Source organism: Sarcophilus harrisii, chromosome 2, assembly GCF_902635505.1.
Source record: "Sarcophilus harrisii chromosome 2, mSarHar1.11, whole genome shotgun sequence".
Classification (NCBI taxonomy): Eukaryota; Metazoa; Chordata; class Mammalia; order Dasyuromorphia; family Dasyuridae; genus Sarcophilus; species Sarcophilus harrisii.
Genome location: NC_045427.1, coordinates 532,210,310 through 532,236,766, shown reverse-complemented (window position 1 = coordinate 532,236,766; position 26,457 = coordinate 532,210,310). Strand labels below are relative to the sequence as shown.

General features: G+C 32.8%; 1 protein-coding gene across 17 annotated transcripts in view; it reads left to right on the top strand.

The window, feature by feature from the left end:
• Positions 1 to 26,457, top strand: part of MEF2A (myocyte enhancer factor 2A) — a 222,813-nt gene that overhangs the window by 97,202 nt on the left and 99,154 nt on the right. For all 17 annotated transcript variants that reach the window (XM_031955502.1, XM_031955503.1, XM_031955501.1 and 14 more), the window contains one exon: positions 20,128 to 20,327. Coding sequence is in view for 4 of the 17 variants with exons in the window: in XM_031955506.1 (XP_031811366.1) it covers positions 20,274 to 20,327 (54 nt within the window). In the remaining 13 variants the exon portion in view is untranslated. The remainder of the gene's footprint in view (positions 1 to 20,127; positions 20,328 to 26,457) is intronic.

Genomic DNA, 26,457 nt, shown 5'->3' with positions numbered 1-26,457 from the left:
TAGACCTTAGTTCTCCTTATAATCTTATGCCTGAACTGTTAAAATAGTGTAGGTCTTCCTGTCTCAATTTCCTCCCCTTTTTAATTCATTTTCCACTAAACTTTCACATTGATCTTAAGAGTGTAGGTCTGAACATTACCTTCCTGATCAAGATGTATCAAATATAATACTGCTGTTACTGCTAGTACAACCATCACCACCACATTGTGAATGTGAATCAGTTAAATATTTAAATTAATAAATACTTATTGGTTAAATGATAAACATATCAGTCTTAATTTTAATATTCTAAGTGATTACTGATTTCACTTGATTTATGTGATTTATTGTTATTAATGATATTAGTAATTTATTAAAATGATTGACTTGGAAAATGCCAATGGTAGATGAAAACATTGTATATGGTATGTGATTAAGTTTCGGCATTTAGTTAACTAATTTTTTTTAATGTTTTAAATATAGCACTACAATTGTGGAGTCTTTTCCAGTTTTATGTTACTATATATATATATATATATATATACATATAAATGTATATATATATACATATACACACACATATATTTCAGAAATTATTTATAAATTTGTTTTTACACTCTACTCAATTTTTTTTAATTGTCTCTTCTCTTACCCCTCTCAGAAAAAAGGGGGAAAATGTTCAGCAAAACTAACTGACACATTGATGAAGCCTAACACTATATGCAATATGGTTTGTATGCTTAAACTCCTATATCTACAAAGAGGGTGGGCTGGTGCCTTTTCTTTTTTCTTCTTTGCAGCCAAGCTTGTTCTTTATATAAGCTATACTAAAATTTTGGCACACTCTTTAGCTCTGCAGTTTAGTTATATCATTCTTGACTCATTATTTTTCATCTCTATTAGATTTTAAGCTTTTTGAGAATAGAGATTTGTCTTTGGTCCCTTTTTGTATGCCCAGTGCTTAGCATAGTGCCTAGTACACAGTAGGTACTTAATAAAAATGTATTGACTGACTCCTCTGTTTCCATAGAGTTCAGTTATCTTGTTCTTTATGTTCACACTGTTCTAGTTATGTCTCTTGTTTTCCTGGTTCTGCTAAATTCACTTATCATCTCTTCATATCATCTTTCAGTGCTTCTCTGTGATCTTTATATTAAATCACTTCTTATCATATAGCAATAATCTGTTTACATTCACATGGTACAAAATTTTTAGCCATTCCTCAATCTCTGGACATCTACTTTTGTTTTCTTTCTTTTTTTTTCTTTTCTATTGCAAAAAGTATTGCTGTGCTTATGATTGTTTACATACAGCCTTGGATATGTAACAAGCAGTGGAACCAATCTCAAAGTATTTTTATGATTTTCTTATCACAACTTCATATTACTTTCCAGTATGTTTGTACCACTTTAAAGCTCCACCAGCAGAGCATTACTTTTTGTTAAAGAACTCCCCCATTATTGACTATTCCCACTTTTATTATTAGGGGTTTTAAGCAGTCTTTTGTGAAGCTATTAATAGTTCCTAATTCTTTCAGAATTTTTTTTTTTTTGTGTGTGTGTGGGAATGGTTTTTGCTCTTAAGTATTTTTGATAGTTGCTTCTGGGTCTTGGATTAACCCTTATGAGAGATATTTAATGCGAGGTTTTTTTCCCCCACTCAGTATTCTCTTCTAATCCTAATTGTATTGATTTTATTTCTTTAAAAGTGAAAAAATTTTTGTATGATGCAATCTTACTGTTTGCTCTTACTTAGTTGCTTTCCCAGAGGCTATGAAATTTTATCCATGACTGTATGTTCTCTTCCATTCTGGATGCCAGTTGTATCAGGACTTCACATTTCCCTTCTTCTGAGACTGGAACCAGTCAAAATATAATACATTTCTAATAGAAGAAGGCCTTTCAATCCAAAGACACCTATAGAATAAATAATTGTAAAGCCTCTTTCCAAAACCAGGCACCAGTCTTAAGTGAAATCCTCTCCCCTAGGCTGAGATCCACTCTTCCAACTCCTCCATTTCTCCTATTCTCAGTCTCCACTTGTGCCTTTCTCCTTCTTCTGCAGTCTCCTTTCTTACTTAGAGACTAGAATTGCCATCTCATCCCTTCATTCTTCTATCACAAAATTCCTTTTTCCATCTGTCCTCTAGTCTTTCCTCATGCTGCTTCTAACCTTGCAACTATATCCCTCAAGAGACATTGATTCAGTTTTATAAGGATCACATGATTCACCATGCTTTCTTTAGCTTTCTTCTACATTTGCTTCGTGTCATTCTCAGTTCTTAGATTTATTTTCTTATGTTTTTTAGAACCCTTTTGATGATGATTCTTTGTTCTATCTTATAAGTCAATCACTTGTTTTATCTCGCTCCTTATCCTGTCATTTTTTCCCCCTTTTCTTCTGCCTTTCTTTTTCTCTACCTCTAACCTTGAGGTAGTGTGTTTCATTGTTTTTTATACTTATTTTGCCTGTCTTTTTTTTGTCCTATTAAATTTTAGGAATTTAGGACTTTAGTACTTAAGAATTAGGGTTAGTTTTGTATGCAGTAATTCTCAAAGTGTTTTAAGAATTTGGGTTAGTTGTTTGGTTCTGCACACATATATCTAGAATATACTGAGACGTATTGAATATATATAGGACTGCTTGCAATCTAGGGGAGGGGGTGAAGATAGGGAGGGGAAAAATCGGAACAGAAGTGAGTGCAAGGGATAATGTTGTAAAAAATTACCCTGGCATGGGTTCTGTCAATAAAAAGTTATTATAATAAATTTTAAAAAAAGAAAAAAAGAATTTGGGTTAGTTTTGTAAGCAGTAATTCTCAAAGTGTTTTCCAGGAAAATCCTCTTGGCAGAACTTGATTACTTGATTATGATCTAGTTATATATGCACTTATGGCAGTTATGCAATTAACTGATATGCAAAGGAAGAAAGGAAACAAGTATTTATTGGGTGATTTTTATGTACATTACTAATATTATTTCATTTGATCCTAACAATAACATTTTTTCCTGGGAAGTAGATGCTATTATTATCCCCATTTTGTAGTTGAGGACATTGAGGGAGACAAAGATTAAAGAATTTGCCTAAAGTCACATAACTAGTAAATGAGTCCAGCTTTGAACTTTTCTTAGCCTTAGAGCCTATGCTGTATCCACTGTGCCACCTAGCTGCTTCAAACAATTAGATAATTTCAGTCAAGAAATTACTACCTTCTACTATATGTCAGGCACTGTGTTAGACTCTGGAGATTATACCTACTCCTTACCCTCAAAAAAGCTTACATTCTTTTGGGAAAGAAATATACATATATGACAAGTCTGTCAAACAAGCATTTATTAAGTGTCTTCTTTATTCTAATCACTGGAGAGACAAAAAGTAATCCCTGCTCTCAGGGAACATACACACGCTAAAGAGAAAGACAATTTGCAAACAAATGCTTACAAACAATATATAATCAGAATTCATTGGAAATCACCTATGAGGGGAAGTCACTAGCATTAAGGAAAGTTCAGGAAACATTGTTGTAGAAGGTACAATTTTAACTGGAACATGAAGGAAGGATAGAGGGAGAAAATCCCAGGTATGGAGAATAACCATTGAAAAAACTTGGAGTTCTAGAGATGGATTTCTTTTTGTGTGAGAGTCTGCAACAAGGTTATATTCATTAGATCAAAGAATACATGGAAAGAAATAAGAAATGTAGAAAGGTTGGGGGGACCAAGTTATAAAGGATCCTTAAAAGTTAAACCAAGGTTTTTTTATTTGAGGCTAGAGATTATAGGAATGGAGTTTATTGATTGTAAAATTAGTGTGGTCAGACCTGTGAATTAAGAAGATTAATTTATTTTTTAAATTAAATTTTATTTTCCTTTCCAAATTCTTTCCTGTCTTGCTTTGAAAGTAAGATAAAGTACATTACAAATTTGTATAGGTATAAAAATAAATTCCCAAGATAGCCGTTTTCCTCCAGGGTACCCCTTCTCCCCACCAAAAAAAGAAGAAAAGAAAACATGTTTCAATCTGTATTTGAAAAGAAAATGTATTTCAATCTATTTGTATTCAGAGTCCAGATGCTTTGTATCAAGAGGTGGATAGTGTGTTTCATCTTAAATCCTTTGGAATTATGATTAAGCATTGTGTTGATCAATGTTCCTACGTTTTTCAAAGTTGATTACCTTTACATTATTGTTATTGTATAAAGTTTTCCTGTTTCTGCTCATTTCAATTTGCACCAGTTCATAGAAGTTTTTACAGGTTTTTCTGAAACCATGCCATTCATCATTTCTTATAGTCCAATAGTACTATGTTCATTATGTTCATATAACATAAGTTCCCCAATTGTTGAATTTCCCTTTGGCTTTAGATTTTTTGTTACTGCAAAAAAGAATTGCTAGAAATATTGTATGTGTATATATGTAACTAGTAATAGTCTCATTGAGTTAAAGAACATGTACAGTATAATAGCTTTTTAGGAATAGTTTTAAACTTATTTCCAGGATGAGTAGACAATCCACAAACAGTGGATTGAACTATTTGTTTTCTCATAGCCCATCCAGCATTTGTTATTATTATTACAGTTTTTTTGGTCAGGTTAGCCATTCTGCTAGGAGTTGGAGGCTCAGTTTTCATTTGCATTTCTTCATATGACTTGATAATTGTATTTCTTCCTCTTAAAATTGTTTATTCATTTCTTTTGACTTTATCAAGATGAATGGTTCATATTCTTATAAATTTGACTCACTCCCATCTTTATCTAAGAAATGAGACCTTTATTAAAGAAACTTATTACATAGATTTTCCCCCTAGTTTCTTACTTCTCTTCTAACTACATTGATTTTGTTTCTTCAGAAAGTTTTTACATTTTATCTAACCACATTTTCCAGTTCCTTTGAACCTTTCCATATCTTGTTTCATCATTAACTTTAAGGAAGATTAATTTGACAAATGATGGGAAGATGGATGGAAGTGGGGAAAGAGATATATACAAAAAAAGTTACAAAGGCAGAACTGATAAGACTTGGCAAAGGATTTGATATGGAGGGAGGAAGGTTTAAAAGGAAGGAGTCTAAGATGATGCTTGATCTAGGAACCTGGGTTACCAGAAGGTTGTTAATTCCTCTCTGAACAATCATAGGGAATTAAGGAAGATGGGAAGTCCTGGAGGGAAATATAATGAATTCAGATTTGAACATGTCAAGTTTAAGATGTCCAAAAAGACATGCAGTTCAAGATGTCTAATAGGCAGTTGAAAATAAGAGAAGAGGTCATGAGAGAGTTTAGGTCTACATAAGTAGACCAGAATCATCAGCATAAAAATGGTAGTTAAATCCATAGGCACTGGTGAAATCATCAAATGAAGATGAAGAAGAAAAGAGTACTTAGAATTGAGCTTTAGGGGGATTCATGATTAATAGGTGTGACCTGCATGAAGATAATTAAAAAAAAAGACTGAGGAGTCATTAGACAAATAGGAGAACCAGGGAAGAAAAGTATCAGGAAAGCTAGAGAAAAAGAGGAACAAAGAGAAAAGAATAATTGATAACATCAGAAATTATAGAAAGATCAAGAAGGATTAGGACTGAAAAAAAGCAATTAGGTTTAGTGATTAAGAGATCATTGGTAACTTTGGAGAGAGTATTTTCAGTGGAATAATAAAGTTGCGATCCAGACTGCAGAGAGTAAAAGGAAATAGAAGCACTGGTTATTATATATGATTTTCTCAAGGAGTTTAGCAACAAAAGTGAGGAAAGATATACTAACATATCTGTGCTGATAAGAAAAATTGGTAGCAGGGCTGGATAGGGCAAACCATGGTTTTGAGCAGGAAGGAGATATTGACATGATTGTGACATCAACGAAGCATCTTGTAGACAGAGAGCAATTGAGATTTTGTGTAGTTATGGCAGGCAGTGAAGTCTGCTGGAGAAGTTGTAAAATGGGATCACTTGCTCATAAAGAAATATTTGCCTTGGCAAAGAGAAGGGCTATCTCTTCATGTGAGACAGGAAAGATAGAGGAAGGCATCTGTGTGATACAAAATGAGAAGAAGAATAACAGGGAACCCCTCAGTGAATGACTTCAATTTTTTTTTCCACCGTAAAATATAAGATGAAGATCTTAGCTGAGAATGGGGGGTGGGGGACAGGAAGTTTAGTGAGAGTTGTGAATAGATGAAAAACTTTAGAAAAGGTGCTATGCTGAGTGGGAGATAAGGGACTTGTAAGAAGAGGACATTGTAGATTTGATACCAAATTATCAAGAAAGGGAAGAAGCTAGGGCAAGGGAGATGGCTTGGGGAAAAACTAAAGAATCAAGAAATTATAGAGTTCACAGTGAAGAAGAGCTGGGTTTGAAGTTGCAAGGCAAAGAGAGAAGTATAATGATAATAGATTTTGATCAGATTAGGAAATATCAGAGTTCATGAACATGGAAATGGAATACTTGTGGATAATTGGCAAGATCCAGGGTATAGTCATCTCAGAATACTTGTTGGAGTGGAAGGAGGATGTCATGCGGGGAAAAAACCAACATAATTTGAATAACTAGGAGGTTAGGGTGTAGAGGGCCGGAACTTTGGAGAAGTATACTTGAAACGAGGTTAACAACAAGGTTAACTCAGTGGAATGATGATTCTCTATAATACATATACTTAGTACTTAGCATGGTGATGTAATGGTTCTCTAGTTCACATATAATCAGTGTGCCATAATGATGTAATTGTAAATAGGGTATTTAAGGGCTGAGAAGAACTGGAAATGAGACATTCCATCTTTGACCATCCTTTTGGTGGCTCTCTGGCCTCCTATACTCCTCCATTAAGATCAAGAGTGAGTCAGTCAGAATGAACAGACTGTGAAGTAGACAGACTGTGGAGAAGAGACTGAGTGAAGGAGAGTGAAAGTGAATGGCTCTAGCTCCATCTCAGACTTGAGATTTAAGAATAAAAGACTTTAGGCTCTATTCTTGACCATTCTTGTGGTGTCTATCCTGCTGCAACCAAAAAAGCTAGCCCAAACATTACATCAGGGTATTTGAGGAAGAATCTCTATATATCTATATCTATATGCAATCTATATATCTATATCTTTATCTCTAGCTCTCTCTGTCACAGTCCCCTAGAATGAGAACAAGAATTGGGAAGAAAAGAGAAATGCCCAAAATCTTGTTTGGACGGTGAATATGGCTTGAGTAAACCTGAAAGAGAGATTACTGAGTGATAGAGTTAGAGGGAGAACCTGGAAATAGCAACGGAAATGATGAAATATTCTAACTTCTCCACGCTGACCAGTGAATTGGGTTTGAGTAAAAGGGCAACCAGCACTTTAATAACTAGTCAAGAAAGCTGAGAGACCAGGTTTCAGTGAGTGTAAGAAGACTGAAGGAATAGAAAAGGTTTAGTCTAAAGGCACATTTGTTGTCTTTATAATAGGCATTCCAAAGAGCACAATGAAAGGGATCAATAATTTTAGAGTGAGATGTTTGTGGGGAGGATGCATTGAAAAAGGTAGAAAGAAGGAAGTCAAGTAGGCAGTGGATGACAAAGAACAAGATTTGATTATTACATTCTAGAGGACAAAAATCACTTAGCGCGGTAGCTTAATGAGGCACAGACATACAGATATAAATGTAATAAATACAAGGTAATTTTTGAGGGACAAGATACTAGCCTGGGAATGAGGTGACATCAGCAAATGAGTCATATAGTAGTGGTTCTTAAGTCTTTAAAGGAAAATAGATATTCTTAGATATAGTGGTGAGAAGGGAATACATCCAGTAAGTAAATTCACGGAGTTGTGCATGAAGACAAATAATGTATGATAAAGCTGGAAGGATAGATTAGGGACAGTTTATAAAATACTTTAAAAGATAGAGTTTATATTTAATTTCAGAGCCAAGGTTTTTTCCCTCCCTCCTTCCTTATTCCCATCCCTTATACTTGTGCTCCTAATTATGATATGTCTCCTTTACCTGTTTTTCTATTTTTCTTTCCTAATTAATTCTTCTAATTAATTCTTTCTCTTTCTTCCTTTTATTTTCTCCTTTTAAAATAATCAAGTCATGACAAAAATCATCCTCTACAAACCTTGATGATGACATTATTCCTAAGGAGTACTTATATCATCCATCTTATCTCTTGCCATTAGAATCCAAGTGCTTTATTATTCTAAAGCCTTTTTCAGTTGCTTGCTTGTTTTTACCTTTTTCACCCTTTTCTTTATTTTGTATTTTTAAATTTCTACTAAATTATCTTAAAACATCAGAAATTCTTGGAATTTTTTTTTCATGAAAAGTTTATTTTCCCCCCTGGGTACTCTACTACTATATTTACTGGATAAGTTATTATTAGTTGTTAATCTTTTTCTTTTGCCTTTTGAGATATCATATTCCATGTTTTTTTTCTCCTTTATAGTGCTAGTACAAAATTTTATGTGATTTTCACTGTGGTTTCTTTATATTCTTTATCCTCTTTCAGGTTTCCTGAAATTTTCAACTTGTATTGAAGTTCTGAATTTTGACTCTGAGCTTTTTGGGAGTTTTCATTTTGGGATTTCTTTCAGGAGAAGGCTGGTGGATTTGAATTCCATTTTCCCCTATTTTCTAAAAGGCGTAGGTAGTAGATATATATAATTGAGTTTCTTTGTCATGTTTTTAGGGTAGTCCAATGAGTTTTAAATTATTTTTTCCTCAATTCCAAAATATTTGGTGTTTTTATATTGGATATCATAGACTTTCTAATATTTTTTTCATTCTTTGATTTTGTTTTGGTATTATTGGTTTCATAAAATTACCTCTTTGTTCCATTCTGATTTTCAAGAAGTATATTACTTGACTAAAGTTTTGTATTTGTTGTGACGTTTCTTTCCTTATAATTCTTTCCTCTATTCTTATTTCATTTATAATTATATTTTAAACTTTTTTTTTTTTTTTTAGAAACTCTTGTGTTCTTTTTTCTACAAGTTCTAATTAATCTTGTGGGTGATCTAAGCTCTGATCAGGCTACAAGCCACTGGCCTGGGCTAAGGCTAAGTTCTTGATCAATTTTAAGAGTTCCTGTTTTACAGGCTTAATCTACAGTTCTGGGGTTTGAGTCCAGGCCTCTGTCTTTGATGGGAGACACCACACTATTTATTCTGGGATCCTTGACTGAGTTGGGGGTTCTAGGTAAAGAATAGTGCTACTTCCCTGAGCTGTTGGCCTAGATCATAGACTAAGTATGTGGTCCACTCTGATGTAGCTTGAGCCTCTGAGTACCCCTTTGTTAAATTCCTTGTTTGGCAATGAATTTAGGATCCTGATCTACTAATAAGTTTCTGCCCTGGTCATTTACCTATAGCTTGAGTTTGTGATTTTTAGCTAAAAAGATATTCCACTGAAATGAATTCTTTATTTTCCTGTGTACTATTCAGTTTTGCATTCTTTTTAGATTGTTGTTGGAGCAGTTATGGGAGGAGCTGGGCTGTAACTATTTCCTCCTCTCCTGCTCTTAACTGTCTCTTTCCTAGAATTTTTAAAAATGTAATTTACTCATTTTTCTCTAATTCAGTTCTCAATCCATTTTCCATCTGCATTATTTGTTCAGAGTATTTTGGTGATCATAATAATACCTATGGGGTATCTATCCCCCTGAATATATTCTAGAAAACAGGTATTTATCATCCACTTCATTTTTACTATGTGAATAATTATACTGAACTCATTTGAATGGTTATGGATCTCATTTTTGAGGTTTTTCAGTGTTCTAACGTTTTATGCAGTCATTGTCATTTGTAAATATGGAAGCTTATTAAGAACTGACCATCTAAGAAATCCTTTCATTTTAAGCTCTTTGCCGACATCCCTATATAATGACAGAAAACACCTTTGTTGATCATGTATTTCCTTATCATGTGCCTCATTTGATTTTTTTGGAACAAATTATTTGCAACATGTTTTGTATTTTTGTATATTCTATATACATATATTTTGTATCTTCTATATATACATGAAAAATAGTTTGTTGGAAAACAGTTTTTAGGTTAACATTATTTTTATCAGTTATTTCATAGTCAACAAGCAATATGAAAAGTGAGGTTTTATGTTTTCTTCATTTGGTTATTTAGCTAACTTGGTAAGGGGCAAAATGTAGTCTATCAAAGGAACTCTGATAGAATATTTTAAAAATCTTGTCTCCAGTTTTAAATAAGATTGTACTAAAAATACTTAGGTGCTAGCACCAATTTGTTATGTGTCCCTTTATACCTGGGAATTGTTAGGTTCAGCTGACATAGATGAGGGGGAAAAAAAGAAATAATTTCAATATTGAGCTATGATAATCTGTGTGCAATTTCATTATCTTTACAGGATAATTTCCATTAGCTTACTGAGGCCTTTCAGGCCCATTGAAAAAGGCAAATTGCCAGCCTCATAAATCAGGCAACAAAAGGCAGCACTACCTTGGGCTACTGCAGCTCCCAAAGCCAAAGCTCAAAGGGGCCCCAAAGCTCAAAACTGCACAAAAAGCTTGGAATAACACTCTTATGCTCCAGGAGCTCAACTTTAAAAGTCATCAAATAGGTAAAAATAAAGAAAGATAAAATGAGCAAAAAAGGAAAAGAACTTTGATCATAGAAAGCTGTGATGGTGACACAGAAGATCAAAACACCAACTTAGAAAGAGACAAAATGCGTATGTGTAAAACATCAAAGGGGGATATGAATTGGTGTCAAGCCCAAAGAACCTTCTTAGAAGAACTCAAAAAAGAAAGAGAGCTCAAAAGTCAAATGAGAGGTAGAAGAAAAATTGGAAAAAAAGCAATGAGGGGAATGCAAGAAATATACAACAGCTTTGGATAAGAAAGAACAAAAATTGATCGAAGAATACAATTCCTTAAAAAATACAATTGACCAAATACAAAAACAAATCCACTGAAGAAAACAAATGGGAAAGGAGGTACAGAAGGTATCTGAAGAAAATTATATGTCAAAAACTAAAATTGGGCAAATGGAAGTTAGTGAATATGAAACATCAAGATTCAGTTAAAGTAAAAAAAAATGTAAAAAGTAGAACAAAATGTAAAATACTTCACTGGAAAAACAATCACTCTAGAAAATAGATTTAGAAGAGATAATTTAAGAAAAGTGGACTGGTAAAAGCCATGTCAAAAAAAAGAATCTGGCCAGCATTTTCCAAGAAATCATCAAGGAAAACTATCCTGATATTCTAAAACCAGAGTGCAAAATAGTCATTGAAAGAATCCCTTGATCACCTCCTGAAAGAGCTCCCACAAGGAAACACTCCCAAGAAATACTGTAGCTAAATTTCAGAATTATAAAGTCAAGGAGAAAATACTACAGGCTGCCAGAAAGAAATAATTCAAGTATTAAGGAGCCAAAGTCAGTATTACTCAGGATTTAGCAACTTCTACATTAAAGAAATGGTAGACTTAGAATATGATATTCTGGAAGGCAAAGGAGCTTGGATTACAGCCAAGCATATATTGAGTATAATATTTCTGGGGAAGAGATGGACATTTAATGAAATAGGGAACTTTCAAATATTTTTGATGAAAAACCAGAACTAAACATAAAATTCAACCTTCAAATACAAGACTCAAAAAAAGAATAAAAAGGTAAACAGGAAAGGGGAAAAATGTTATTTAAAGGTTAGACTGTTTACATTTCTACATGGGAGCATAATATTTCTAATTCTTGGAATTTGTATTTTTATTAGGGCATTTAGAAGTGGTATACATAGAGAGGTATGGATATAAGTTGACTTTGATGTGATGGTATTTTAAAAAGACTTTAAAGGTTGGGAAAAGAATTGTATTAGGAAAAAAGAAAAGGGGAAGTAAAATGGGGTTGGGTAAATTAGATCCCATAAAGAGGAACACAAGATCTATTACAGTACAAGGAAAGAAGGGAGGGGACATGAGCATTGTGAGAAGCTTAATCTCATCAGTTTTGGCTCAACAGGAAATAACATACATACTCTTCTTACTCTATAGAGAAGTAGGAGGAGAAAAGGGAAAGAAAAGGGTGGGGTGAATAGAAGGAAGGGAAGATTGAGGGAGAGTGTGGTCAGAAGTTTAATTGGCCTGCTAAATTATACTGAATATATAATTGTCTCATCTCAAGTCTCAGTTTTTGCTAGAAGCCTTTTCTGATGGCCCTTAATGCTAATACCTTCATCTATTTAATCAGCAAGCACCATATGTAATGGTTATAGATAAACTGGAACCATTCCCAATAAGATGAGGAGTGGAACAAGGTTGCCCACTATCACCGTTGTTATTCAATATTGTATTAGAAATGCTACCTCTGGCAATAAGAGAAGAAAAAGAGATTAAAGAATTAGAGTAGGTAATGAGGAAATCAAATTATCACTCTTTGCAGATGATATGATGGTATAATTAAGGGAACCCCGGAGAATCAACTAAAAATCTATTAGAAATAATCCACAACTTTAGCAAAGTTGCAAGATACAAAATAAATTTACATACATCATCAGCATTTTTATACATCATTAACAAAATCCAATAGCAAGAGATACAAAGAGAAATTCCATTTAAAATAACTCTGGTTAGGATAAAATATTTGGGAATCTATCTGCCAAGGGAAAGTCAGGAACTATATGAGCAAACTACAAAACGCTTTCCACATTTTGTGGAATAATTAGATCTAAACAATTGGAAAAATATTAAGTGCCCTTGGATAGGTCAAGCGAATATAATAAAGATGGCAGTACTACCTAGACTAATCTATTTAGTGTTATACCAATCAAACTCCCAAGAAACTATTTTACTGACCTAGAAAAAAATAACAAAATTCATTTGAAACAATAAAAGGTCAAGAATTCCAAAGGAACTAATGAAAAAAAAATCAAATGAAGGTGGCTTAGCTGTATCAGATCTAACATTAAAGCAGCGGTCATCAAAACTGTTTTGTACTGGTTAAGAAATAGACTAGTTGATCAGTGGAATAGGTTAGGTTCACAGGACAAAATAGTCAATAACTATAGCAATCTAGTGTTTGCCAAACCAAGAGATCCCAGCTTTTGGGATAAGAATTCACTACTTGACAAAAACTGCTGGGAAAATTGGAAACTAATATGGCAGAAACTAGTCATTGACACACAGTTAATACCATATACCAAGATAAAGTCAAAATGGGTTCATGATCCAAACATAAAGAATGAGATAAATAGATTAGAAGAACATAAGATCTTTTACCTCTCAGACCTGTGGAGGAGGAAAGAATTTGTGACCAAAAAAGAACTAGAGATCATTATTGACCACAAAATAGATAATTTTGATTATATTAAGTTAAAAAGTTTTTTTACAAACAAAATTAATGCAGACAAGATTGGAAAGGAAGCAATAACTGGGAAAACATTTTTACATTCAAAGGTTCTGATAAAGGCCTCATTTCCAAAATATATAGAGAATTGATGCAAATTTATAAGAAATCACGCCATTCTCCAATTGATAAATGGTCAAAAGATAAGAACAGACAATTTTCAGATGAAGAAATTGAAACTATTTCTAGCCACATGAAAAGATGCTCCAAGTAATTATTAATCAGAGAAATGCAAATTAAGACAACTCTGAGATACTACTATACACTTGTCATATTGATATATGGTCATATTAAGTTGACAGGAAAAGATAATGATGAATGTTGGAGGAGATGCAGGAAATCTGGGACACTGATATGTTGTTGGTGGAACTGTAAATGGATCCAACTATTCTGAAGAGAAATTTGGAACTATCCTCAAAAAGTTATCAAGTTGTGCATATCCTTTGACCCAGCAGTGTTACTACTGGGATTATATCCCAAAGAGATCTTAAAGGAGGGAAAGGGACCCACATGTGCAGAAATGTTTGTGGCAGCCCTTTTTTTAGTGGCTAGAATCTGGAAACTGATGAATGCCCATCAATTGGAGAATGGCTAAATAAATTTGGGTATATGAATGTTATGGAATATTATTGTTCTGTAAGAAGTGACCCAACAGGATAATTCAGAGAAGCCTGGAGAGACTTACATGAATTGATGCTGAATGAAATAAGCAGAACCAGATCATTATACACAGCAACAAGAAGATTATATGAAGATCAATTCTGATGGACATGACTCTCTTCAACAATGAAATGATTCAAACCAATTCCAGTTGTTCAGTAATGAAGTCATCTACACCCAAAGAGAGAACCACGGGAATAGAGTGTATAACATAGCATTTTCACTCTTTCTGTTATTGTTTGCTTGCATTTTTGTTTTCCTTCTCAGATTTTTTTCTTTCTTTCTAGATCTGATTTTTCTTGTGCAGCAAGATAATTGTATAAATATGTATACATATATTGGATTTAACATATACTTTAACATAGTTAACATGTATTGGACTACCTGCCATCTAGAGGAGGGGGTGGGGGGAAGGAGGGGAAAATTTGGAACAAAAGATTTTGTAAGGGTCAGTGTTGAAATTTACCCATGTAGCTGGGAAAACATTTTTACAGTCAAAGGTTCTGATAAAGGCCTTGTTTCCAAAATATATAGAGAATTGACTCTAATTTATAAGAAATCAAGCCATTCTCCAATTGATAAATGGTCAAAGGATATGAACAGACAATTCTCAGATGAAGAAATTGAAACTATTTCTAGCCATATGAAAAGATGCTCCAAGTCATTATTAATCAGAGAAATGCAAATTAAGACAACTCTGAGTTACTACTACACACCTGTCAGATTGGCTAGAGTGACAGGGAAAGATATTGCGGAATGTTGGAGGGGATGTGGGAAAACTGGGACATGGATAGATACATTGTTGGTGGAATTGTGAATACATCCAGCCATTCTGGAGAGTGATTTGGAATTATGCTCAAAAAGTTATCAAACTGTGCATACCCTTTGATCCAGCAGTATTACTACTGGGCTTATATCCCAAAGAGAATTTAAAGAAGGGAAAGAGACCTGTATGTGCAAAAATGTTTGTGGCAGCTCTCCCTGTAGTGACCAGAAACTGGAAACTGAGTGGATGCCCATCAATTGGAGAATAGTTGGGTAAATTGTGGTATAGGAATATTATGGAATATTTTTGTTCTGTAAGAAATGACCAGAAGGATGATTTCAGAAAGGCCTGGAGAGATGTACATGAACTGATGTTGAGTGAAATGAGCAGGACCAGGAGATCATTATATATTTCAACAACAATACTATATGAGGATCAATTCTGATGTACGTGGCCCTCTTCAACAATGAGATGAACCAGATCAGTTCCAATAGAGCAGTAATGAATTGAACCAGCTACACCGAGTGAAAGAACTCTGGGAGATGACTATGAATCACTCCATAGAATTCCCAATCCCTCCTATTTTTGTCTGCCTGCATTTTTGATTTCCTTCACAGGCTAATTGTACACTATTTCAAAGTCTGATTCTTTTTGTACAGCAAAATAAATGTATGGACATGTATACGTATATTGTATTTAACTTATACTTTTACATATTTAACATGTATTGCTCAACCTGCCATCTGGGGTGGGGAGAAGAAGGGGAAAAGTTGGAACAAAAGGTTCGCAATTGTTAGTGCTGAAGAATTACCCATGAATATATCTTGTAAATAAAAAGGTATAATAAAAAAGTTACCCATGCATATGTTTTTTTACATAAAAAGTTATAATAATAATAATGATAAAAATGCTAATGCCTTCACTGTAAGGCATTGTATGTCTATATTTCCAGTTTTTCCTTTCTTCATATTATTTGTACATAATTATTTTGTCTCCTCCATTAGTTTGTGAGCTTTTTGAAAGCAATTGTCTTTTTTTGCCTTTCATTTTATCCTTAATGCTTAACATAGTGCTTGGCACATAAGTTTGTAATAAATGTTTGTTGATTTAAGTTGTAATAAGATTTTGTAGGTAAATATCTATGCATGTGTCCCACCAAAGCCAGGTCACTTTATTCTCCATGAGTTTTTTGAATAATTCCCAGTGTCTTTTGTACCACTTAAATTGCTTGTCATCACTTTTATAAAGTTTTCTTTATTGTCTTTTTATGTATTCTCTAACAAGGGATATCTGATGGCCACTGGTCTTTTTATTCTTCCAAGAACGTTATGTTTATTTCTGCCTCTGTGCTTTGGCTCATTTTATTTCTTCTGCTTATGCCATTGTCCCTTCTCAGATTATGCTATCTGTCCTTTGAAAATGTTCCAGTTCAAATCTTGTTTCTTCCATGACATCATTCCCAACTAATTTAACCCTTATAAACTCAGAATATTAGAGCTGTAAGGAAACTTGGAGATTCCCTAAATCAATTTCTTCTTTCAGAAAACTTCCCTTGTACTAATTTGCATTTTATCAACATGTATTTTTATCTCACTTTTTATTTTATATTTTTTCCTTCCCAAATTAGATTGTAAACTTGGAGAAATAAAAGTAAATTTTCTTTTGGAAAGATGGAGACATAAATGCTAGGAGATAATTCAGTTAAGATGATGTGGAACTGATTGAATACCTAGACTGTAAAAAATATTCACAAATGATTTGGTGTCATCACTAAAGATTTTTAGTGAAGTTGCTCAGAGATCTGTACTTAGCCCTATAGTTCTTTTTTTTTAATCAGTTATTTATAAGGAAAAATTGATAGTTAAGCAAATATGCATATGACAAAGCTGGGAGGTATCGATGACATGTTGCTTGACAGAAGCAAAATACAAACAGACTTTAATAGGTTAGAAAACTGAGCTAAATCTAATAACAAATATAAAGGGAATATTTGCAGTTATACACAAGTTTAAAAATATGGGTTTCAAATATAAGATGGGGGATGCACAGTTAGATAATATGTCTAAAAGAGATCTTGGTGTTTTAATGTGTTGGGAACTCGTGAAACAATAGTATTACTTACATGGTAGGCATAATGATAAGTAATGTGATGTTGGGCTGTATTTTAGAAACATGTTGGTCACAGATTAGGATCACATGTGAAATATTGTGCTTGTTTCTTGGCACTAAATTTTAGGAAGAATTTTGAATAGAGCCTCAAGGAAGGCAGTCACAGTTGTGAAGGGTTTTGAATTCCAGCCACATGAGGATCTGTTGAGGATTTGGGTTTGTTTAGCTTAGAGAAGGAAAGAATCGGGGTACACGATAACTGCCTTTAATTATTTGGAGGATTTTTTCACGAAAAAGAAACAATAACTAAAAATATCCAAGAGGCAAATTGAAGTTTGATACAGGAAAATCTTTCTAAAAATTAGAACTGGCTATAAGAACAAGGGACTGCTGAAGGAGATAATGGATTCCTCATTAGAAGTCTTCAGACAAACAGTAGAGGAACTTTTATTGGACATTTTTAGTGGATGTCCTTTTGGGGCAGTATAGATAATATTTTGTCTCTAAAATTTATAATTCCATATCTTTCTTTTCTTCATTCCATTCTGTGTCATTTAGTTGACCTGGAACAAATAATAATTATCCATGTTTTCTAACTGCCTCTTTATGTGAATGTTGTCTCATTATCTTGGTTTTGAAGTGGTACATGTTAACTGATGTTCAATAAAACATTTGATATTGAAATCTTATTAGGTCTTCTTTAAATAAGAGACAGTTGTACACATTATGGCTTCACCTTCTTTAAATTCTTATGATGTCTTTAGAAGTTTTATTTTCCTTTAACAATATAGAAGAGTAATACTTTCAAAGACCCTTGTGCTAAATTTTTTTTTACTAGAATTTATTAATCTTGATTTTGAGCTATACTTTTTGACTTGTGTGTTTTAATATTAGAAGTTAAAGTGATTTAAAACCTTTGTATATCAGTATTGAACCACTGATTCTTTGTTTGCTTTGATTTAGTATAATACTTGACTCTTTACATATAGTCAGTTGCCAGATGCAGGGAGTTCCAAAAGTCTCAGTGCAATCTATCCCTTCTTAAAGCTAAATCTGCATGAAGACTTTTGGAACTCTTTTATTATTTCTGTCTCTATAATATCTCTCCCTTTGTTCCTTTTTCTGTACTCACAGTCACAGTCACACAAACTCTCATTCCCTTTTCCTAAACTATTGGAATAGTCTCATATTTTACCATCCTTCCTTTGTCAGTCAACTGAGTACAGGTTTAATCATATCTATACCTCTTCATTCTTAACATGATCCAAGGGTATCTTATTTTCGCATATGAAAAATAACCTTCTCAGGCATTCATATCTTTTTACAACCAAACCCTTTCTTACCTTTATAGTCTTCTAGCATTTTATTCTCTTCCTTGAATTCTGAGATTCACTTCTGGTGGTTTGTTCATTTTTCATAATTTTTCCACAGTGGTCCATCTCTCATCCTACATCTTTATGCTGCCTTAATAAATGGAAAGTATTGGATGCCTTTCTTCCATGGTTTTCTGAAAAATTCATCTGAAGCACCTTTTCTTTTTTACATAAAATCCTTCCTGGTTACCTAAGTGCTAGTACATGCCTCAAAACTATACAGCATCCATTTTGTATATATTAATTATCCTCCACATTGGAATATAAATTCCCTGTGGTCATGACTTCTGTCTTCATATCCTCAGAGCTTGCTTAGCATGGTACATCCTTATTGATGAGTTGAATAATTATGTAATTTTATTTCCTTAAATATCCAGTGTGATTTTGTGACTTACAAAAATTATAATTCTTTTTTGTCATTTAAAATTCTTAATAAGGAAGATAACTTTGATTATAAAAAATACAGAATTAAAATTTTGGTGAGATTTTACTTCCTCTTTTTAAGCTGCATCAGCATCAGAATGATATGGCTATATCTTTAATATGGGGTAAATATATTATGAAATATATTCTTTATGGGGTATGCTACAGCTTCACTGTTTTCCACATATGGATCAAAGATTGTGGTAGTTCAGGATATTTCAGAGTTAATTTCAGTCTGTTAAGTCTCTCTTTTATTTATAATTTAAATAAAATTATTAAAATTTATAAACCTTAATTTTTTTTAAAGCAATTTTGTGCGATGGTAATACTTTTGGTTTTGCTAGTTGAGTGATTTTCTAGTTTTAGTATTTGTTACCTGCATTCACATTCAAAATTTTTCTAGAAATTCGAAGGTAATATGTTGTTTATTATAATAGATTAAACATTAAGTTTAAAATTTGTTGTCATATTATTTTTTTTACAAGTAATTGAGATTTGGTATTTGAATGTTTTGAAAAACTTGCATAGGTAATTTTGTAAAAGAGCATATCTGATTTTCTAATAAGTATATAGGTGTTCTAATTGGGAGCCATTGGAACTCACTCAATAGTGTGGTGTGGTCAAACCAGTGTTTTAGGAAAGTCACATTGGCAGTTGCACTTTCTGTCCTCTCTCCTCTTCTCTCTTGCCTCCCATTTATTTCATTTCCAATCCACCATCTGTGTTAGTAAAGGCTGCTTTGCAACTCCTTCAAATGTTATGATTCACAGTTGTGGAGACTCTCGGAGAATTGACCTGCCCCTTCACTTAGGCATGGTCCTTAACACCTCACTAGTGGAATTGGTAGGCCAAAGAATATGGACAACTTAATAAATAACTTACAAATTGGTATCTAGTATGATTGGTATATAGTATGCTATATTATGTTAGTATATCTGTTTTCCTACAACAATTCTGTCTTAATAAAATCTTGGTAGTTCTTCTTTTATTCAATTTTTACTTATTGTGTATTGACAAAATACAAAATATATATGTTGTTTGTATGTTTAAGTTATATTAAGGTAGAAAATGAAATATAAACAGTGTCAGTAAAATTTGAGGGAAGAAATAATCATGTAATTTTCTTTGGAAACTTAGGTCCAGTGAACACTTTGGATTTGTCATATTTTAAGGATAAACTTATTTTCTATTTCCTTTAAAGGTAGAATGAGAGGGGATGAATTTCCATATTGATAGGAGAGAATTAAGCTTGACAGGAAAAATTTTCCTAGAATACAATCAACTGGGAAGCCAAGAATCTCTAATTCATAATGTTTACTGTTACATTGTGGTAGTTATTTTATAGGGACAACTTTTGAAGAGCTGGTTGTACTTACTGATAATATATGATTGAGTTTTGGAATTCCTGGAGACAGAATTTTATCTCGAAGTATCATCTACTTTGCATAATTTATGTCACAAATTCTATTGTTTCTTTTAGATCTTAAAAAAATAGTTTCAGAAGCAGCCTTTGGACTGGAAGCTGAGACAGGAGAAGCTGTGTACCATGCATTAGGATATTGAAGAGAAATAATTCTAGAATTAAATAGTTATTTGGATTGTAAAGAAGAAAAGGAGAACGCAAAAATGGGGCGGAAGAAAATACAGATTACTCGGATTATGGATGAAAGGAACAGACAGGTAAATAAGAGAGTTGCTTAATTATTTAATTAAAGGCTTAGAGTATAACATAATTATTATATCTTATATTGAAATTTTATTTTATCTGTGAATTCCCTGGGATTTTTTTACCCAGGTGTAAATTTAAAATTTCCCAACTATTATGAATTTTTGAAAATGAGATTGAATGTGTTTTTGTTTAACAATTAAAAAAAATTTCTTATGCTATATTGGATGTTTTCAATTTGAAGGTATAAGAGAGTCCAGTTTTATTTTGTTTTTTAAAAGTATTGACACTACTAGGTAAATCCTTGCCCTGCAGCATCTAATGACTTTGCCCAATGACTGGGTATTTATGTATTTATTTTATATATACGTATATAATATATATATCTATACATGTTTCCCATTAGAAGGTAAGCTCCCTGAAGGCAATTACTGACCCATTCTCCATTCCTAGAGCATAGTAGATACTTAAAAACACCTCTTAATGATTGATTGGAAGAACTCAGTTTTCAGTGGGAAAATGAGTATATCTTTTTATGCTTGCTCACATTAAATATGATGATGTTTGATTTTTGTTCTATTATTATGGAATGAGATTTTCTTACAAAACATCACTTTCTAGATATTGTAAGTGTATCTACTTCAAGTACCAAAACCATGAATAATTTCGTTAACTATCTTTATAAAAATATTTGCTCTTATCTGTGGGAAAAAAAGATGTTCAAATTAATTTTCCTTTTTTTTTCCATTACTGTCACCATTACAAACATTGGTTATTATATTCTGTATGTTCTCAAGGATTATATGAAAATGTATATCTGATTGCCTTTATAAAAACCCCTTGGTGATACCACCTTTTTTAAAGCCCACTTCTAAATTGCTTATTTTTATATATTTTTTATTACTGATAGCCATAAAGTATAATTTTTTTTTTTGCTACAGTTGTTGGTATTCTACCTTTCAATTTTAAGACAGCAATCTGTTATGGACTGTGAAAACACAATCAAATTAATTAGTATTGTATCTAAATTTAATAGGACATAGGTAAAGGTTTGAGTAAGTCAGATCTTTATTATTAATATCCATGAACTTTATACCTTTGTACCTTATAGTCTTTCTTTTGGACTTGGGCTTGTGTTTTGGCTCTTTTGACATTTAAAAAAAATATTGCAGGTTACAAAATAAAGGACTTCTAAATAAATAAAATGCTTTACTGCATTAAAATTACTGAAAAAGAAATCTCTGTTTCTTGAGTCACAACAGAGGTGGTACAATAGTCAATACTTTTAACAACTGTACTTTGCATAATGAAGAACAAAAGTTCCAAAATTTTGCAGAAAAGATACAGAAGGTCTTGGTGATGCAGTGTGATAGAGTGCCCAGCCTGGACATAGGAAGAACTGCTTTTCTTAAGTTCAAATCCAGGTTCAGATACTTCTCAGTTGTGTGATCCTGGGCAAGTCATTTAATCTTATTTGCCTCAGTTTGCTCATTTCTAACATGAGATAGAGAAGGAAATGGCAAACCACTCCAGTATCTTTGCCAAGAAAACCTCAACAGAGATCATGAAGTGTTAGATACAGCAGAAGCTATTATTGTTAATAGTTTCTGAGAATTAATACCATCCTATCCTGTATTCTCCTTGATATTAATAATTTCTAAGGATTTAATTGTTATAGAAGAGGAAGAAATAGTTTTAGAGATTATAGGTATCTTATTTAAATTCCTTGGGATTTTTTCCACCAAGTGTAAGTTAAAAACTTCCCAATTATTATGAAATTTTGAAAGTTAGCCTGTATGTCATTAACAATTAAAAGGAGGAGGGGCCTAAGACAAGATGAACCAAGACAGGTAAAAAAGCACAGAAGTCATTCAATAATAATTAAAAAATTTTTTTAGAAGTCTTATAACTTTTAAAACACTTTTTTTTTTGAAACTAGCCCTCTGAGAGTTTTATGTATTAATTTCATTTAAAATAAGAAAATAGATTCAGCCAAAGCAATCTACTTGCTTACTTAATTTTCTTGGAAGTGGCTGGGGGGGGGGGGCGGAGAGAGGGGCTTGGAATGAACCTAGGTGCAGAGAGAAGCCAGCATGCCTTAATGAATCTAGAAATCCTGGATTCAGATCTTGCTACCAGATACATAATAATTCTGTGCTCCTAAACAAATAGTGTAATCTCTCACTTCAAATTATATATATACCTATTATTTGGAGGTTTTACATTTATGATTCCATTCTACCTCCAAATATTATAATCTTTCCTCTACACCATTCTTATATATGGTCATAATTTTTCAATGCGGTACTGGGTGAATTTAAAATGTTACCTGATTTATTTTTTGAGGAAGATTTGTCAGAAAGCAGAATTTAAGAGTTGATTGGAGTTAGGAAAAATCTGAGGCCACTCAGGAAGCAATTTTAATAGTCTTTCTTAAAAAATATGATTTCATTTTCAATTTTCCTAATTCAATTTTCCTTTTTAATACCTTGCAAGTGCAAACCTATGCTACATTATAATTTACTAACAACCTTTCAAGTTTCCAGAGCTAACTGAAGGTTGTTGTTTATTTTCTGAGATTTAATAAGGCTGTTTTGCAGGACAATTTCTATTTCTCACAGCCATTCACCAGTAGAATATTGGTATTAAAAAAGATGGCCTTTGATTTCTGCAAGTTGAGGGTAATTAAAGAAATTTTTCAATTTTCTAAAGGTAATCCATGCCTTCTTCCTACTTAATCTCTCATAGGTTGTTGTCCATATGTATCATCTCTCTCGGATATAAATATTGTGTATGTGTGTATGTGTGTGTGTGTGTGTATGTGTGTAAGTGTGTGTATTCATATATATGTTCAGATCTGTGTGTATATATATGTGTACATATATATACCTTGGATATAAATATTATGTATATATATATGTGTGTGTATATGTATATATGTATAACTATATATCCAGATCTGTGTATATGTATATGTGTATATCTGTGTCTCTCAGTATCTAATATCTACATCTTTCTCTCTCTATATATATTATATATATATGTATATACATAGATCTGTCCATGCATAAAGCATGAGTTGTCTGTCCAGCTGCTTGTCACAATCTAGACAATGAACATTCTTCATTCATTTGGGCTTTTTTGATGGGGCCAAACTCTTGAGTCTGCAGATTTCTTCTAAGGACCTTAAAGTAGTCTGATAATGTTTGCTGTATGGTTACAAAACATGAAAAATAAGTTTTTTGAACTGATGCTAGGATGTGATAGTTTGTTTCAAGTATCAACTATTCACTGCTGTGAGAAATTACTTGGTATAAGCAATAACTTTGATAAAATTGCATTTTGTGCTAACAGTGGTCATATTTGTGTGCTTTTTCTGACACTTGGTTAACTCAGAATGCTTGACCTTTACTGGGTGAAACTGAATTGAACTGGTTTCCCCACTTTTAATTAGTTCTTTATCAGTTAAGTGCTGGATTTCATGCCATGCACATATTTTTATTACTCTTACATACATTCTACAATTGTGTATTATTAAAGAATGTGTATGTCTTCCAGAAAAACATGTAAAATTTATAGTTCTGAAAGCATACATTTCAGTCACTGTAATAAAGATATTGCAGCAGCTGTTGGTGTGGGGAATTCAAGCATTTCAAAGATCTTTTTAAATCCAAAGCGAAACATCTGTTGAACCACACTGCAGAGGAAAGCGTGGTTCACCACTAAAAACTGACAAACTATGTCTTGCAAAACAGCCTTATTAATCCTCAGAAAATAAACAACCTTCAGTTAGTTCTTTTTTCATGAGAGAGTTGTTAAGTTTGTCTCTTTTGAATGTTTCTCTAGTTAATTAAGAAATTTTTTCATATCCTGGGACTTAATAGAATTAATGGGATCCTATTATCAAATAGGATTACATAGAGGATCTCAGTTATTATAACACAAAAGTGCTTATTAATGTATAATAGCATTATCATTATAATAAATAATAATAATTGGAGTGGTAGCATCACTTCATGTAATTCTTTCCAAATTTTTCTGAAATCATTCTTTTTGTCATTTTTTACAGCACAATAATATCCCATTACAATCATATATCACAGCTTGTTTGGCCTTTTCTCAGTTGATGGGTATCACTTTGATTTCTAATTTGTAACCATCACAAAAAGAGCTGTAATAAATATTTTTGTACAAATAAGTCTTCTAGCCAGTGATGCTGGATCAAAGGGTATGCACAATTCTGTAGCCCTTTGGGCATTGTTCCAAATTGCTCTTTAGAATGATTAGATCATTTCACAATTCTATCAATAATACATTAGTGTTTTCTCCTGGAGCTACTTTCTAACAAGAAGCAGCAAAGAATTTCTGTGGAGTCAGGATTATATCATATGGTAGGACCTAAGTTTATGTGAGAATAATTGGATGGTAAATTGGAAAAGAGAGCCTAAGTCAAGAAGACCTGAGTTCAAAATCAACCTCAGACTTTTCTCATCTTTGTGACCCTAGACAAATCACTAGTTTAATAGCATCCCCTTCACTGGATTGTGGGGACCAAATGAAATGAAACACAGCATCTTAAAGTGATATAGAAAACTACTACTATTACTATTTTATTTTATGTTTAACTCTTGATATATTTAAATCAATTAAGGGAAACTTGAGATCTGAAAAAAAGCTGTTTTTTTTTTATTGGCATTAGTTTCTTTATGGCATTTGGTATTTAGTTTAAAAGAATAATTTAGTTTTTTTTTTCTGTGCTTTATTCCAAAAGTTCACTAATAAAACTAATAAAATAGGTCCTGTGATAATGATTTTGCATTATTTTAAAAATAAACTTTAGATGAAGTATTCAATCTTTATTTCATCTTTAAACCTTAGTGATTTATTTGACCCCTTAATTAGGGAATATTTAAATAGAGGCAACTTTTTTATTTTTAATTTAATAGCCTTTTATTTACAGGTTATATGTATGGGTAACTTTACAGCATTGACAATTGCCAAACCTCTTGTTCCAATTTTTCCCCTCTTTCCCTCTACCCCCTCCCCCAGATGGCAGGATGACCAGTAGATGTTAAATATATTAAAATATAAATTAGATACACAATAAGTATACATGACCAAACTGTTATTTTGCTACAAAAAGAATCAGACTCTGAAATGTTGTACAATTAGCTTGTGAAGGAAATCAAAAATGCATGTGCATAAATATAGGGATTGGGAATTCAATGTAATGGTTTTTAGTCATCTCCCAGAGTTCTTTTTCTGGGTATAGCTAGTTCAGTTCATTACTGCTCCATTAGAAATGATTTGGTTGATCTCGTTGCTGAGGATGGCCTGGTCCATCAGAACTGGTCATCATATAGTATTGTTGTTGAAGTATATAATGATCTCCTGGTCCTGCTCATTTCACTCAGCATCAGTTCGTGTAAGTCTCTCCAGGCCTTTCTGAAATCATCCTGTTGGTCATTTCTTACAGAACAGTAATATTCCATAATTTTCATATACCACAATTTATTCAGCCATTCTCCAACTGATGGACATCCATTCAGTTTCCAGTTTCTAGCCACTACAAAAAGGGCTGCCACAAACATTCGTGCACATACAGGTCCCTTTCCCTTCTTTATAATCTCTTTGGGATATAATCCCAGTAGTAACACTGCTGGATCAAAGGGTATGCACAGTTTGATAACTTTTTGAGCATAGTTCCAAACTACTCTCCAAAATGGTTGGATTCGTTCACAACTCCACCAACAATGAATCAATGTCCCAGTTTTCCCACATCCCCTCCAACAATCATCATTATTTTTTCCTGTCATCTTAGCCAATCTGACAGGTGTGTAGTGGTATCTTAGAGTTGTCTTAATTTGCATTTCTCTGATTAATAATGACTTGGAGCATCTTTTCATATGACTAGAAATAGTTTCAATTTCTTCATCTGAGAATTGTCTGTTCATATCCTTTGACCATTTTTCAATTGGAGAATGGCTTGATTTTTTATAAATTAGAGTTAATTCTCTATATATTTTGGAAATGAGGCCTTTATCAGAACCTTTGACTGTAAAAATATTTTCCCAGTTTATTGCTTCCCTTCTAATCTTGTCTGCATTAGTTTTGTTTGTACAAAAACTTTTCAGTTTGGTATAA